This window comes from Stegodyphus dumicola, chromosome 1, assembly GCF_044657685.1.
Source record: "Stegodyphus dumicola isolate Sdum_Otavi_A_Nest chromosome 1, ASM4465768v1".
In the NCBI taxonomy this organism is placed as follows: domain Eukaryota; kingdom Metazoa; phylum Arthropoda; class Arachnida; order Araneae; family Eresidae; genus Stegodyphus; species Stegodyphus dumicola.
The window spans coordinates 218,986,874-219,004,610 of NC_140768.1; the positions used below are offsets into that span (position 1 = coordinate 218,986,874).

At 31.7% G+C, this 17,737-nt stretch overlaps 1 protein-coding gene across 2 annotated transcripts in view; it reads right to left on the reverse strand.

Annotated features, from left to right (window-relative positions):
- Positions 1 to 17,369, reverse strand: part of Srp19 (signal recognition particle 19) — a 34,185-nt gene extending 16,816 nt beyond the window's left edge. Inside the window, exons 1-3 of one of the 2 annotated variants that reach the window (XM_085825752.1) lie at positions 17,214 to 17,369; positions 16,946 to 17,021; positions 12,398 to 12,469 (exon numbers count right to left, since the gene is read on the reverse strand). In XM_085825752.1, the coding sequence (XP_085681878.1) occupies positions 12,398 to 12,469; positions 16,946 to 17,021; positions 17,214 to 17,260 (195 nt within the window). In that variant the 5' untranslated portion in view covers positions 17,261 to 17,369. The remainder of the gene's footprint in view (positions 1 to 12,397; positions 12,470 to 16,945; positions 17,022 to 17,213) is intronic. The other variant, XM_085825747.1, reaches the window with a different exon arrangement.
- Between the last annotated feature and the right edge of the window lie 368 nt (positions 17,370 to 17,737).

The following is a 17,737-nucleotide window of genomic DNA, read 5'->3' on the forward strand; positions in this document are numbered from 1 at the left end:
ACCATGCAATCACCTTGTTCCCGGGGGTTTGAATGCAGGTCAAACTACTAGTATGTTAAGAGAAGCGATTTCAAGAATGTTTAATTATTTTATTTTGTCATAAGCTAAATAAAATAATTAAACATTCTTGAAATCTCTTCACATTACTGAAATGGCAATAACTTCGAATTATACTATGCTACCACTTTTCCTCTAATATGAAATTTTGAACTTTTCCGTTATCGGACAGCATACCAGCGACTGACCGGAGTCTAACGGAACAACTGGTGGTTCTGTCCGGGTTTCGAATCCTGGCAAACGGGCTGGTTGCCAGGATGATATTCTTAGTTTTCCATATGTGTAACATGTATGCAAGCCAATTTCCGTCAGGCAGTCCTCGAACAAAGGCATCCTTCACCTTAGGCAAATAACCAAATTAGTACTTTGCCATAATCAAATAAAACTTTATACATAACATGCTTCAAATATTTTTATGTTCAAAAGTTTATGCGCCAAAGTTGGGCCCCGTTGAATGAAGTATGTTGTTTATTTTTTCTTTGTTTTCTATAACAACAATGTTCTTGTTTTCAGAATCTGAATTATCAATAAAATTCTTTTAATAATATGCGATTCTATTTTGTTTCTTTGTTTAATGAAAAATTAATTTAAGTGACAAATCTCTTACATTTAGAAAAATTTTCGATTTTCGAAACGAGTTGCTGTCAAAAGCGCATCTTCTCGTTGCTGCATATATTTATTTAAAGCAAATTGCTTGGCGCGTGTGCTTTTATATTTGAAAAGATTCAGAGAATTTTCAACAGGGAAATAAAGTTATTAATTTTATTGAATTTTGTGGATTCTTTGTGTTTTGAGGTAAAAGTCAAACCATCAGATATGTGACAACCTTAAAATAAGGGTATATATAATCAGGATTTTGCGGCCAGACATTCCCAGCGAAATACATTACAAAAAATTATCTACGTAGAATTAATGTATATTCCGTTTAGTATTTTAATTTATCAGTGTTATTACACATCAGTCTATTAGTGTAAGTTATATCGAGTTTTAGTTGTGTTCGATATAAGAATTTTATTTGGTTTATATAAATCCGATTCGTTTAGTAATATTATATTTATTAAATACTATTTATTAGGTTTCCAAATCTGTCAAACCCAATCAATGGCCTCCTGGCTAAGATATCTGATTATCGCTATTTCGACTCATATTCGAACCCAAACAAACGAACTGGTTGAATTTTGTGATTTCCCCTATGTGTAACATGAACACGAGTACGTTTTACTTAGAAAGTCGCCATGGAGACATTCATTGCCTTCGGCTGATAGGTCTCGTTTCCTTTGCCATACTCAAAAAATCTAAAAATTTTTCAAAAAAGACTAACAGATGCATATAACAAAATAAAATTAAGTAAATGCATATGAGAAAATAAAATTAAGTAAATGCATATAAAAAAACTGAAGTAAATGTATATAAATGAGGTAAAAACAAATTTTCAATACAGTAGTTTTTAAATTGCTTGTTTTCAAATTTTATTTCCTTTTTTATGTATGTACTAATATACAGTGTATGTGTGCGAAAGTGTGCTTGTTCGGCATATCCATATATATTAATTAAATAAATCTGATTTGAAAATGCATGCACTAACGCACTATTCTCGTAATTTGAAAAAAAAAAAAACTAAAGTATTGTCTAAGAAAAATATTTATAAAGAAAATTAAATTTCGTCTCCTTACTCGGTGCTGTGTAAAAAATTTAAAAAAGCTTATTAATTTTTTTCTTCTTTATTAAAAACAAATTAGTTTCTTTTCATGTATATATGAAAAATAACAAAATCTTGCCGTCAGAATGGAAATTCTTAAAAATATAAAACTCGTTTTTTTCGAACAAAAGTTTCTGAGAAATTTCTCTAGGTCAGCAGGTAGTAACAGGACCATTGACTGCTTTGTTTGAAAAACCCGATGAAGTGGATGATTTTACCCCCAAAAGGTTTTCAAAGCAGATGCGGTCCAAATGGCTTTGCTGAGAAGCGTTCGTATTTGAATAGCTTGAAGCTTGAAAGCTTGAGTTGAGAGACGTTTCTGAAGCAATCAGTCAGACAGCAATAAAATTTGTTATCGATATTTCTCTCTCTGCGAGTTCTTGAAATCTTGGAATGGGTGAAAGTTTATTTTGTTTTACATATATAAGGAAACTGCATGTAAAGCAAAATAATTCAAGACACCCATTGTATGTTAATCATTGTACGTCCCCTCCTACTTAATACCAACCCTCTTCGGTTGGTATTAAGAAAAGAAATTCCTATACTGCTTTTGTATTACTTGTATAGTGAAAGATTTGAAAAAAATAGCTTCATATGAAAAGTTTTTCTCCGATGAACGAATACAGCTGAAACATGTTTCTGCCTTCAAGTATATCCACAAAACATGAAATAGTATTGTACTCTTTTGTATTCTATTGCATTTTTATATTACTTCGTGGTAAATTTTTTGATTCTTAAATTTCTCTCTCTCTTTTCTTATAATACACAAGTACTCTTTCAAATATGGCTGATCTATAAACCTAAATTTTTATATAAAAATTAGCCGTAATCATTATACACAGCTTTGTGTATATTGTATTCTTGAATACATGCCTGCAATTAATACTAAGAATACTATTGATAAAATCGTCATATAATTAATAATGAAAATACTGTTTAAGCTAAAAACCAATTTGAATCTTTTTTTCATTATAGGGTAACATGAGCCAAACAATTTTCATTAGAAATATACAATTATGCTAACTTGACACATCAGATAGAAAATATTTTATCGTCATCATCGGCTATGATAAAAGATTTATACGCTTAAGATTTTGGATTATGATAAAGCACGCAGGACCTATTTGTCTAAGGAAAAGGAAGTCTTCAGGATAGATTTTTTTTTTGTGGGAAACAAACTGTTAATTCACAATCAATTGTACTTATGAAAAACCCCTAAGCCTCCCATGCAGCCGCTAGAATTTACCGGTGCTCAGCTATCTTACCGCTTGGAGACTAGTTGGCTCTCTGAATTTACGCAATATCTATCTGAATTTGAATATTTGCATGAAAAACGAGCAAAATAAAATGACACATTGTAAATAGTACTTTTTACTGAAATCAAATTTTCTTTGAAAAAGGAAAATTAATTGTAAGAAATAAGATGGATGCATTTAATTAAACAGCGGGCAATAACAGCGCTAATCATATGTTTCATATAGGAAATCATTTTCTTCCTGTTATCGTATAACGGAAAATATCCACAGATTATATTTTACAGTTTTTAAGAAGTCATGGGTTATCTGCTTTAAGAGAACACCTTCGTGGGCAATTTTCTAAATAAAATTAACTTGAATTCACGTTACACATCGGGAAAATCATAACCACAAGCAACTAAACTGTTCGGTTCCCAACAACAAACTACCAACATCCAGCAATCTTATTCACTCAACTATAGTGAACTTAAACTAATGTTTGTACAGTCAAAAGTCGTTAATTCGGACACCCATAATCCGGAATGATCTATAATCCGAACCTCAAAGCTAAAATCTTTCTGCGCATGCGCATAGGCGTTTTACTCGTGCGCGTTCAATATATAACGGACGGTATCAGCTAAAATTATCTATTTCAGTTAATGTTGATGATTGCGTTGTTCCTTAATCTTCGAATTGGATAGGGCTTATTATTTTTTGCAGACTGTAAAAGCAATTTTCTAAAAGTAAGCTTGAACTTTCGATTATGTCAAATAGAATTTCCGATGCTGGAGCTCCCAAAGGATCTAGAAAACGAAAGTATGTTTCGATGTCCATCAAACAAAAAACGAATTGCTACAAAAAATGGATAAAGGCATATTCTTTGTTTATCTAACCGTTCCGAAATCTGTTTATATATTTCATGCTGCTCTGAGCGGAGGGGGGGGGGACGTCGCGGTGCGCAATGAACTTGAAGTTGATTTGTCAACACTATCGTTATCTTCAGGGCAGATGTTTTTATTTTATTCGGCTTATAATTCCTTACTAAATGTAGTATTTAATTTCGATGTACTCCGTCTTTGATATGATTTAAATCAAATTCCTCGTCATTATAAATATCACGAATACAAATCAAATAGTTTTCTGGTTGCAATTTTCTAATTTCGGCTATGCGTAAGGTATGCTTTACGCATCCGCGCGTTGAAAGAAATGTTTAATAAAGTAAACAAATAAATATTAGGCTTCTTTTTTGGTAAATTTTGATACCCTTTAGATCATAATTGCTCATTATTTTATAAATTACGGTTTCATATTTTTAATTTTATAATTTCTGCATGCCATCTTACCAGATTTAAACTGATGATCTATAATCCGGAAAAATCGATAATCCGGAATCGCCGAAGTCCCGACGAGTCCGGATTAAAGACTTTTGACTGTATATTATTAGTAGCATTAAAATAACGAAAATATATATTCTAATAAAAATTTTTGTTTGAATATCCTTCCTAGTAAGGTATTTCCTTTAGTTGGAGATTTGTCAACAGTAAATGCTATGTTCAAACAAGACATTTATTTAGAGCATGATGCTCCAAAAATGTATGCTGGGATCCCTTGAAAAAAAATATCGCCGGAAAATATAACTCCGAAAAAATATTTAATTATTCATATTCTTTCTTATTTTTAATTATTAAATAATTAATAACTTTTATAATTATTAAATGAAATGCTTATTTTTACTTTACCAAATGTACAGCAACACTCTTTCTTTAAAAAATACCATATTGAATAAATTATATTGTAAGCTAATAAGTAACAACATTGCTTTGTTTAATTAAGATAGAATAACAAGCCGAACAAACATTAAATTGGAAGTCAAACAACAAAAATCAGCATTATATTTTCAAATTTTCACAATCTAATTTTCATTATATCTTATCTCATTCATTTGCGCTTTTGCAGCTGAAAATGATGGTTCGGTAAAACCATCGAAACTAGTCCTGTGAAAATTTGAAAATATAACGCTGATTTTTGTTCTTTGACTTCCAAATTAATTGCTTTGTTTGTTATTAATATGTCTCATCTTTCCTATTTCAGATAAAATTTACTAGTGTTTCTTGGACAGGAAAGCAAGAATATTTATTTTGAATCAATAAATTTAAGATACACTGAAAACGGTTTCAAGTTATAATTCCCTTTCTGAATATCTTGAATGTATATGAAAAAGTAAAATGCAAATTTAATATTAATATTATCACCCTTAAAAATCACCCAAATGTTTCGCTTATTACTCTCTTAAAACTACGTAATAATTAAGGAAAAAAGAAATTATTTAAAATAATTATTAGTTGCATGCAGTTGAAGAATATAGGAAAATGCTGAAGGTTTTAGAGATATTTAATTAATGACAAAAATACAGAAAATCGGAAATAATACGAAATGTTTCAGCAATATCTCAGAAGGAATGAAAGTTGCACCAGATATTTGTCAGAATATAATTTTAGTGATAGCAGTTTAATCAGTCTGCATTGAAATTCCGGTGATAATCAGCAACATACAGATTTAGGTTACTTAGGTTAAAAATGCGTAATAATTTAAAATATAACCAGGTAAATTTTAAAACCAATTTATTTGAAAAGTAGCAGCTTAGCTGCGAGCCTTTGTCTGGTTTTTAAATGTACCGGAAAAATGGCTGAAGGGAACTCCAAACGTTAAATTTAAAAACTGCGTAGGATTTTACTCTGCAGAACAACTTCATAAAAAAAGTTATTACGTATAACAAAATTACAATGAAATAATATATCCCTTAATACAAATATTAATACAATATCCCTTAATACAAATATTAATTATCCTAATAAATAAATTAACCAACTTCCCTTTGCAAAATCTTAAGGTATAAAGGTATAAGGTAACTCAAATGGTATAAAGGAGGTTAAGAACTTTGTTTCCTAAAAAAAATCAGTCAAAACTTTTCAATATCTTAAAAACAGTGAAATGAGCAATAAATAAAATAAAGGAATGCAAAAAACAAAAAATTCTGAAAAGCAAAGTATAATTAATGATATTTTATCTTATGTTTTCAAGGGAAAAAATTTCAATGAAATAAGCTATATCTCCTTATACAAATATGAATTATCCTAATTAAAAAATTAACCAACTTTCCGTAGAAGAACAAAAATCATGCAAAACTTTTCAATATCTTATAAACAGTGAAATAAGCAAAAAATAACATGAAAGCAACTCAAAAAACATAAAATTCCGCACAGAATTTTACTCCACAAAACAACTTTATCAAAAAAAAAAAAAAAAAAAAAAAAAAAAAAAAATCAATAAAAATATATTATATTTATATAAAAATGACAATGAAATATGCCAATCTCTTAAAAACAGTGACATAAGAAATATGATGAAAAATTGTTGCCAAACCCATATTTCTAAAAGAATGAAACTATTCAAAATGATGCGTTTTCATCAAAAATCTATCAACAACAATAAGACAGGAAAATTGTTGCCAAAATAACATTTTTAAAGATGTGAGATGTGAGAAGTGTACTCGGAAGCTTCATTTAAAAAATCTTTTAAAAATACAAAATATTATCATTTTTCCAAAATTCTTTTTGTAAAAGCATTCGCAAGGATGAAAGTTTAACGTGTCCAAAACAAAGAAAAATAAACTGTACATTTTTAAAAATAAACGTTTTTAGAAAAAATCCCATTGAAAAAGTGTTAAGCTCCCTTTTTTAATCGATTTATTGAAACACGAAATTTATTTTAAGCTCGTAAAATAGCTAAGTGCCTATGTTTCATGATGATGTGAAAGTGGAGTGTGTAGAGTAAAATCTCGCTTTCCTATAACCCATTATGTTTCAAAATGACAAGATTTCATCACAAAACATGAAATAAAAAAAAATTCGAATTCGAATTTTGAAAAAATCGCTTCGAAGTGCACTGGCTCTTGTGTAGATGTACCTATGTACCAAATTTCGTAGCCGTGGGTCTATTACTTACGCGCAGCGCGAACGAAAGGCACACACACAGACAGACTCTTTCTTTTATTATATGTAGAGATAAGATTGCTTAAGGGAATGAAACTTTTAAGTTTCACAGCTGTACACTGACCCTTAAGATGGTCATCACGGAGAGTCTAGCCTTTTGCAATTCTCTTGAGAGCTCACATCTACCGAACAATATCTAGTGTAATCAATCTCACTTAGCGGAATCATTGAAGTAAAATTCTGGGAGGGATGGGAAATAACAAAAGAACTGCTTGACAATTTTCAGAGGTTTAGGGTTATTTTCGCGACATTTTACGGTAAGTTCGGTCCAAAACTAGTGACAGTTTTAAAGGGATTCGCAGAAAATCACTCGACAGGCTAAGGGTTAAGCCATTCTTAGATTTCAAAGGTGAAAATATAATAGGAATGTAGCAAAATATAATTGTGAAAACGCTGCTAATTTTGCTTGTGTTTTTATGCTGCAGAGTATTAGGTCTTCATATAAGGATGTTATAAGTATTGTCCCAGTCAATCATTATCAGCACAATTTTTGCATGGATATATTGTGAAAATAAAAAAAGGTTTAAAAAATTTAGGTTTTTCGTGTAATATGTGTGCTTATAAATGTACCCTGCTAAAATTAAAAAACTTATATAATATCCTTAAAAATATAATTATAAATTACTTATATAATATTATATCCTTAAAAATATTTCCACACATCCTTCTTACATATTTTTTATGCAGTTAAGTGACTTGTATATTATTAGTATGGAGAGAGATTCTAACATTACCTCAAGTCCTTATCAAAAGTCAACCAGTACTTTAAAGCATTGTTTTAACTATAAACATACAATATAAGATCACACAAAAATGAGTAATGTATAATATATTTTGTGCAAAGGAAAATTTATCCAATATTATATCCACGAATGAATTTAAAATATATATTTTCAATATATATCATGTAAAAAAAGAAAAATAATACCCTCCTATTAGTAAAGCTTTAAAAACATATATAGTTTAAAGGCAGGTATTAGGTGACCAACGGCGATAGTCAGCCGCCAGTTTGTGACGTCACGATCTCGTAGTTGGGCTTCTGTTTAAGAAGGTGTTGACATAGCTGCTTAACATCATCCAGGAGGTTCTCTTGCTGGAAACCAGAAGGTTTTGTGCTGCATGGCAGCACTCCAAACTGCTTAAATTTACTTCATAATGCATGTCTCAGGTTATTCAGCTTTTTATATTATGATTCTGATGTAAAATATGTCAATATTTAATTAAATATTCTAAATTTTATGTTCTTTGGCTAATTTCATGTCGTGATTTTCTTACACTTTTATACTAAAAAAAAAAAAAAAAAAAAAAAATCCTGAGCGAGAATGGAAAGTTTTAATTTATCAAAGCACTTTTAAACATGTTGACAATAAAATTAATAACTATCGTACATACTATTGCATGAATAAACTTTTGTAATCCACTATATATTGATATACACTGACTAACAATAAGTATTTGGACACCTATGATAGAAAAGAAAAACTAACTTTATTCAAAATCAATAGTTGGTAGAGCCTTCACGAGAGGTAATTACAGCGTGGACCCTCCAGGGCATACTTTCCACAAGTTTTTGTATGACAGCTAGTGGTATTTTCTTCCCACTCGGCTTGGAGAAGACATAGAAGTTCCTTCACCGATTTTGCACGGGTAGTGCACTCCTGAATTCGGTGATGCAACTCGTCCCAGAGGTTCTCGATAGGGTTCAAGTCTGGACTCTGGTCAGGCCAGTCCATTCGATGAACTCCATTCGCACCATACCAAGCCTTGGTTAACGTCGAAACATGACAACTGGCATTGTCGTCCTGAATGTAACAGGGGTCCAACCCGTAAAACTGCCACAACGTAGGAAGCCCATTATCATCCGAAATAGTGCAGTGGGCATCGGAGTTGAGCTTACCATGAATGGGGACCAAGGGTCCCAGCCCATACCGGGAGAAACACACCCAGACCATAATTCCACCTCCGCTGAACTTGACTGTTGGCACAATGCATTCTGGCAGGAGACGTTCTCCAGGTAGACGCCAGACCCAGACCCTGTCATCTGAATGGTAAAGGGTGAACCTTGATTCATTACTCCAAAGAACCCGTTTCCACTGATCTACAGTCCAATTTTGATGTGCTTTGCACCACATTAATTGAGCAACGCGGTTGGACTTTGTGATCAAAGGCTTATGGGCAGCAGCACGACCATGAAAACCAAGCAGATGTGCTTCCTTACGGATGGTATTCATTGAAACAATACTCCCGGATGCCTGTTGAAACTCCTCACGGATGAGGGCCATCGGTTAGGTGCGGTTTCTTCCGAATTTCTCTGGACAGCACTCGTCGGTCTCTATCTCCCAGTTTTGTTGGTCTGCCGACTCGGGGCACATTCCGACAATCACCGCTCACCTTCCACTTCTTAATCACATGGGTCACTATTGATTTTGACTTCAGATCGCTAGATATGTCCCTTAAGGATCGGCGACATTTGTGATACCGGATAATTATACCTTTCTCGAAATCAGAGAGCTCCGAACTGCAAGGCATCTTGCATGCGACTAAAGCCGATGCTGTTTCCTACACGATATATACCGGCGGAGTCCGTGACATACCTTTGGACCACAGATATCGTCATTTGCATAGGTGTCCAAATACTTATTGGTGGTCAGTGTACTAGCAGCTTCACTGCCAGCCTTCGTCTGGCTTTTAAATGTACCGGGAAAATGGCTGAAGGGAACACCAAACATTAAATTTAAAAACTGCGCAGAATTTTACTCTGCAGAACAACTTCATAAAAAAAGTTATTACATATAACAAAATTACAATGAAATAAGCAATATCCCTTAATACAAATATTAATTATCCTAATAAATAAATTAACCAACTTCCCTTTGCAAAATCTTAAGGTATAAAGGTATAAGGTAACTCAAATGGTATAAAGGAGATTAAGAACTTCGTTTCCTAAAAAAATCACTCAAAACATTTCAATATCTTAAAAACAGTGAGATGAGCAATAAATAACATAAAAGAATACAAAAAACAAAAAAATCTGAAAAGCAAAGTATAATTAATGATATTTTATCTTATATTTTCAAGAGAAAAAAATTACAATGAAATAAGCTATATCCATTAATACAAATATTAATTATCCTAATAAAAATTAATCAACTTTCCGTTGAAGAAAAAAAATCAGGCAAAACTTTTCAATATCTTACAAACAGTGAAATAAGTAAAAAATAACATGAAAGCAACTCAAAAAACGTAAAATTCCGCGCAGAAGTTTACTCTGCAGAACAACTTTATCAAAAAAAAAAAAAAAAAAAAATTATATATATATATATAAAAATGAAAATGAAATATGCCAATCTATTAAAAACAGTGACATAAGAAATACGATGAAAAATTGTTGCCAAACCCATATTTCTAAAAGAATGAAACTATTCAAAATGATGCGTTTTCATCAAAAATCTATCAACAACAATAAGACAGGAAAATTGTTGCCAAAATCACATTTTTAAAGATGTGAGAAGTGTACTCGGAAGCTTCATTTAAGAAATTTTTTAAAAATACAAAATATTATCATTTTTCCAAAATTCTTTTTGTAAAAGGAGTCGCAAGGATGAAACTTTAAGGTGTCCAAAAATTAAAGAAAAATAAACTGTACATTTTTAAAAATAAACTTTTTTAGAAAAAATCCTGTTGAAAAGGTGTTAAGCTTCCTTTGTTAAATAAATTTGTATTTAATCAATTTATTGAAACACGAAATTTATTTTAATTTCATAAAATAGCTAAGCGCCTACGTTTCATGACGATGTGAAAAGGGAGTGTGTAGAGTAAAATCTCGCTTTCCTATAGCCCATTATGTCTCAAAATGACGCGATTTCGTCACAAAACATAAAATAAAAAAAATTCTAATTCGAATTTCGAAAAAATCGCTTCGAGGTGCACTGGCTTTTGTCTAGATGCACCTATGTACCAAATTTCATAGCTGTGGGTCTATTAGCTTACGCGCAGCACGAACGAAAGTCACACACACAGACAGACTTTCTTTTATTATATGTAGAGATAACAAAATTAAACACAAATACTAACTAACCGCAGACATCAGTTGAACCTTCATATAAAGTTAGCAAATGTCTACAGAAGATTAAGGCAATCTTGGCTAATAAAATTTAATAAGAAAAATTATGCTAAGCATCACTAGGCATGGGAGAGTGAAATTGACATAATTTAAGTTTCATTGATTGCATAAATTTCATTTATTGCTGAAAAACATTTTCCTTAGTAAAGGCTAAAAATAAACTGTGGTATTCAGTGATCTTCTGGGAGATATACCAAAAATAAAGAATCTTTCCATAAAAATGGGAGAACTGACAGCTATGAATTTTGTTTTTTCCTTCATAAAGACTAAATATTAAAAAGTGGGAGAGTAGAATAGCTATGCAAATGATACGGCTTTAAAAAAAAGTATCAAAAGGAATATTCCAAGGTTTATTAAATCATTTAAAAAAATGGTACTTTTCTGTTTCGCTGCCGTAATTCTCACCAAGCAGACTTTGTTGGCGACAGTATACACATAAAAAATTTTAGTTCTAGAATTTTTTATTTTGAAGGCATAAACATATTAATATTATTTAAACTTTTGTAAAAAGCCAATAAATTTCTAAAAAGACATTAATTTAAGAAACTACGTTCTCATGGTTCAACATCCTGATTCAACGGTTCGTAGTAAGTGACACAAAGCGATCTTATCTCACGTAAACTAAGCTACAAAAATCTAATTCTCTCAGTAATTATCTACATTAATTTCAAGTTAAATCTTAATTTGGAATACAAGTTTAAATGCCAGAATTATTTCAATTCGTGCGAATAGCTTACTCAGAAATTATGTAAAACCGCAGTGCTTTACTTTGCTAGTGTATTCTCATTAGAATTGATGAATTTAACCCTTAATTTTGTATTTTCTATATTTTTGCCTTTGGGTGAGCGGTGTGATTGCATCCTAATTGACTTAATTACTGTGAATGGTCTTAGGTTATAAAATTTAACTATCTTTTGTAAAAATTCTACGTAATTGTATGCCAGTATTAAAAGAAACAATCAATCTGATAAGAAATGGCTGCGACTTGTTTTGAAAATGAAGTGTAAAGCGTTACCAGCGAAGCTATTCCGTTTGGCATCAGTTGTACCATAATTGGCGACTTTATTGTTTGCACCAGCAAAATGGAAAAGTACCCAAAAAATAAATGGCAACAACTAGTTAATAACAGATTGATAATACTGAGCATATTGTAATTAAAGTTCAAAATAATAAATTGCAATGTATATTAGAAGGAAAAGACGCCATATAAAATTGCTTAAAAATAACTTACTTCAACACCAATTTGTAAAGATGCAGCATCCAAAACATCTCTAATTTCTTGGCAAGTGGGATTTTCTACACACTAGAATGAAATATTTCATTTGTTGTTTTCATATCAATTTTACATACAATTTGAATACAGTACAAAGTCCATAATCCGGACTCGTCAAGACTTTGGCGATTCCGGATTATAGACCATTAATTTAAATCTGATAAGATGGCATGCAGAAATTATACAATTAAAAATATGAAAAAGAGCAATTATGATTTAGAGGGTATCAAAATTAAAAAAAAAAAAAAAAAAAGCTTAATATTTATTTGTTTACTTTATCAAACATTTCTTTCAATGTAAGTTGTTTAAGTTGCTTCGTTTTTTTGTGCTAATACTTTCTCTTTAATTCTATAAACAGACATAATTTCTTGTTCAGTTACAAAGTTCCACTTATCGGAAGCGGTATTTTCTGGATATACAACCATACTACAGATTTTGACCGTCCGTTAATTGATTGATGATTGGGGCATTGTTGTCGCAATGAAACACTTCTGTTATATCATCTTCATTTATTACCGCTTCTCTACATTTCTTTACAAAATCCAATAACTGGAAAATTTCACCTTTAGTTTCCAATGTCCGAAAACTTTCAAGTTCGCGGCTATCATCTTCATCATCATCACAATGAAATATGGCAGCTGGTCATAAATCATGCCAAGCATTTTTTAACATAAATGGAACTGGAGACACATCCTCCCAATGCGCGTGTGCATGCTTAAACGCACATGCGTAAAGCATACCCCCCCCCAAAAAAAGTTTGTGCTTTGAGGTCCAGATTATAGATCATTCCGGATAATGGATATCCGGATTACAGACTTTGTACTGTATGCTCTAACAATTTGAACGCAGCTAACAATCTATATTCAAAAAGAAATCCACCTTCTGAAAATTACTGTTCTAGTTAAAAATTTTTGCATTAAAAATTACCAACTGGTTAAACTGCATATATATCTGAAATAATGCGACTTTTTAAAATACCAGTTTAAAGAATTGAGATTATTTAGACTATGGCAGAAACTTCTATAGGTTCCTCCATTTTGGATGAATGGCCTAGAAATCTGGTTTTTTTCAAGTTGAGGCGCAGTTTAAGATAAATGGAATTGTTTCGGAGGAGACCAAATTTAACTTCTTAGTATCACGGTTAGAATCCAAATATGTTGAGAACATCTGGGATATCATAACAAGTAATTCTGCTATGAAATATTCAGAATCCTAAACAAGGCTTCTGGATTTATTTAAAGAAAATGAAAGTACTTGAATTAAAAAAACTTATAACAGGAATTGATTTAGACAACTTGAAACCAAGTCAATTATTAAAAAAATTTAAATTTGTTGCAACATTGGATGCATCCAAAAATTTAATCCGCTATGGCTGAAGAAATTGCCGGATTCTATGCATAATACTTGTTGGTGACGAAAAATTACCAAAGTTGGCGATCATGGCTGATAAAATTTCAGATATGGCACTTTCTAATGAGATCTGTGGTGTATCAACAGCTGGCAATTGCTCGAATACAGACCTGTTAATGAAAATTCAATTCCTTGCATAGCGAATTACCCAAATGACTGTTCATCATATATCAAAACCATGATTTAGGAACAAGTCTCAATTCAGCAGACAATCTCGCAGTACTTCTACGAGAAGATTTAATCCTAAAGGAAAATATTGTTTTTATCATTTCCATTTTTGTAACAATAACATCAGGATAAATGTACTCAGCCATATAGTTGGTCATCTAATAGGTCATCCAATCAGGGAAAAGACAATGTACAGTAGAGGAGGCGGTAGGCTCTATTATTAATAATGTTCCAGAGTGTCGCCTATTTATAAGAGATAAAAAATCAAAAGTGCATTTCTTAGTGGACAGTGGTGCAGACTTTAACATTTCACCCACATCAACTGAAGACAAACAATCTGCGGATTTCAAGTTGTATGCAGCGAATAGTACTGAAATTCAAACATATGGTATAAAAGTGTTATCACTTGATTATTATTTATTAGTGGCCAAAATTAATAAAGGTATTTTAGGAGCCGATTTCCTAAACAAATTTAAATTAACAATTGATTTGCATGGCAAGAAACTGATTGATGGAGTAACTCAACTAAAGGCAACTGGTGAAGTTACTTCCATCAGTGACAATATTGATATCATTACAGTAAACCATTCGACAACATTTCATAGCCTTCTAAAACAATACCAAGACTTACGCAAACCAAATTTGTTATTAGCAGGTTTAAAACATAATGCCCAACATTATATTATAACACATGGTCAACCTGTGCATTCTAAAGCAAGACGGTTGAATTATCGAAAGCTTGCAGTAGTTAAACAAGAGTTCCAATTCATGTTGGATAATAACATAATAAGACCCTCAAGTTCTCAATGGGAAAGTCTTCTTCATGTGGTGCTAAAAAAAAAGATACTCTTCGCCCATGTGGAGATTATAGATAGCTAAATGATAGAACAGTTCCTAATAGATATCCTATTCCTAGGATTGAAGACTTTCATCAGATTTTAAAAGGTATAAATATTTATTCCAAAACAGATTTATTTAAAACCTACTGTCAAGTGCTCATTTCCAAAGAAGACAGATGTAAAACTGCTATTATTACTCCTTTTGGATTATACAAATTTAATGTAATGAACTTTGGTTTGAGAAAGGCACTAGCAACACTTCAAAGATTTATAAATACAGTTCTCTCTGGTCTACATTTCATTTTTCCTTACTTAGATGAAATTCTGATAGCATCTGCTAGTGAGAAACACCACAGAATCTATTTGAAACTAGTGTTTGAAAGATTAAATAAATATGGACTCGACATTAACGTTTCTATATCCATCTTTGGCACATAAGAAACAGAATTCTTGGGTTATTTAATTACTCCTCAAGGATTCACAGACCTTTACCTGACAAAGTCCAAACTATTTTTAATTACAAACTTCCAACAACCATTCACAAACTCAGAACATTCTCAGGCTTTGTTAATTTTTATTGGCTGTATTAAAAATTTTATCAAAAGAACAATCTCTCCTACATGACTACCTCAAAGTAGCACAAGAAAAAGATAAATAGAAAATTCAGTAGATAGATAAAGATAAGGAATAATTTCAGCGATGCAAAGATGATTTAGTCAATACAACACTCTTATCATTTCCGAATCATGAACTACCTCTGTCATAATATACAGATGCTTCAGACGATGTTTGGAGCGATACTTCAATAATTTGAAGATAAGGGGTAGATCCTATTGCATTTTATTCCAAAAGCACAAAATCATTACAGTACTTACTAGGAATTTACCTCTCCATCAAACACTTAATTTTTACTGAAAGGAAGAAGATTTAAAATATTCACAGACCATAAACTCATGAGCCTTACATTTAATCAAAAGCCAGAAAACGCATCATCTTGTCAACTTATACATCTCTCAAATTTCAACTGATATGCAGTACATAGGAGGTCGAGACAACATCGTTGGAGATACTTTATCTAGAATTGAAGAAATTTCTTTGATTGATTATCATAAAATTGCAGATGAACAAATTATGGATAAAGAATTGCAAAATTTGAAGACTGTAGCAATGTCCCTGAACTTCAAGCAATATCCAATACCTTCTTGGAAATTTTTATGGTGTGAAACTTCAACAAATAATATCAGACCCTATATTTCTGACAATTATTGCAAGAAAATATTTCATCAAATGCATAACGCAGCCCATCCTTGCATTAAATCATCTGTACAGCTCTTATCATCTAAATTTATTTGGCCAAGTATCTATAAAGATGTACAACTTTGGAATTGATCTTGCATGGCTTGACAAAAAAGTAAAATTAATTGGCACACAAAATCAAGTTTTGGTGATTTTTCAACTGCTTTCAGAAAGCTTTTGCGCCATGCATACTGATCTTATTGGACCCTTACTGCCATCAAATGGAAATATTTACTGTCTCACTTGCATTTACCAGTATTCTAACTGCATGGAAGTGATTCCGCTTAACAACATTTCAGCAGCCCTAGTTGCCAAAGCATTTTATTCTAATCACATAGACTAATCACAAGCCATGAACAGCAGTTTAGTTCAAAGTTGTTCAACAACTTCTAAAAAATGTGTGGAATAAAATTGCAACATCCCCAAGCTAATCGGAAGATTGATAGAAGCTGTCCAGAATATTATACTTGGGTACTGGTAGACCATGATGACAGTAATAGTTGAGAATTACTGGAGCTAAGTTTTTCTTTTAAAACGGAAGCTAATAGCCCAATTTTGTAAATTATCTCTTTTATAACTACCCTTAACGAATATTTCGGAGCGCTACTACACTTCCAATGAAGATTACCAATAAAAATGCATAATTTCATGATTTGAAGTCGGTAAAATGTGCACCATATGAAAGAGATCCTAGAACGCAAGTATAAGAACAGCTGAAAAACGCTATACAAAACTATCAAACTGTTATTCAACACAGTAATGTAAAGATATTTGTACGGGAAAAGATACAAACCTTATCTTTTTTTATTCGCCTTCCTTCAGCATATGTTTTCTTGCTATTAATATAAGCAGGATATATGCAGATCCATCTAAAAGAAATTTTTAAAAAAAGTTAAAAACTAAAATTTAACTGTAAATTAAACCCAAAATAAATCCAATTTTCACATACTGAAAAAAGAGAGAAATTTCAAATTGCTGAGTGTCAGCACACACAAAACTATGCAATAATAAGTAAAGTCGAAAAAAAAATCGGCACATTCGTTTAAAAATTATTTATTTACCTTTCTCTGTCAGAATAACTTTTTTCGGGAGACCAACACGACACCATTCTTACGGAATTCGAAGATGACAAGTTCTCTTCACGAGAGAAAATGGGGGAAAAATGGGAGGAGTTACGAGATTTTCTGGCTTGTATGAAGATCTACTAATAATTTTCTCGCCAAGTAATTTGGCGTCATTTTCTGGAACTGTGGTCGAAGAATGGGTTCTTTTTTATCCGTAAGTATGCTATATAATTCAGTATGCTGTAATTCTCCCATAAATTTTTAATACCTTGTTTTCCAAATTTACACATTTTGCTTGATTAATTTGAAGTTGTTTGTTTTAGATGTGCGCAGTGGCAAATTTCAGGTTGTTCGTCAAATAACCAAGTTTTTTATTTCTCTGGTAAGTGTTTGCTTTATATCTTATAACCATAAAGTGGTTAACCATAATAAGCTGTTTCTTCCCGTTTTGGCGTTAAGGCTGTTCTCCGAACCTTATCCCATCATAGTGATGAACACTTTTGACTCCTTAATAATTTTTA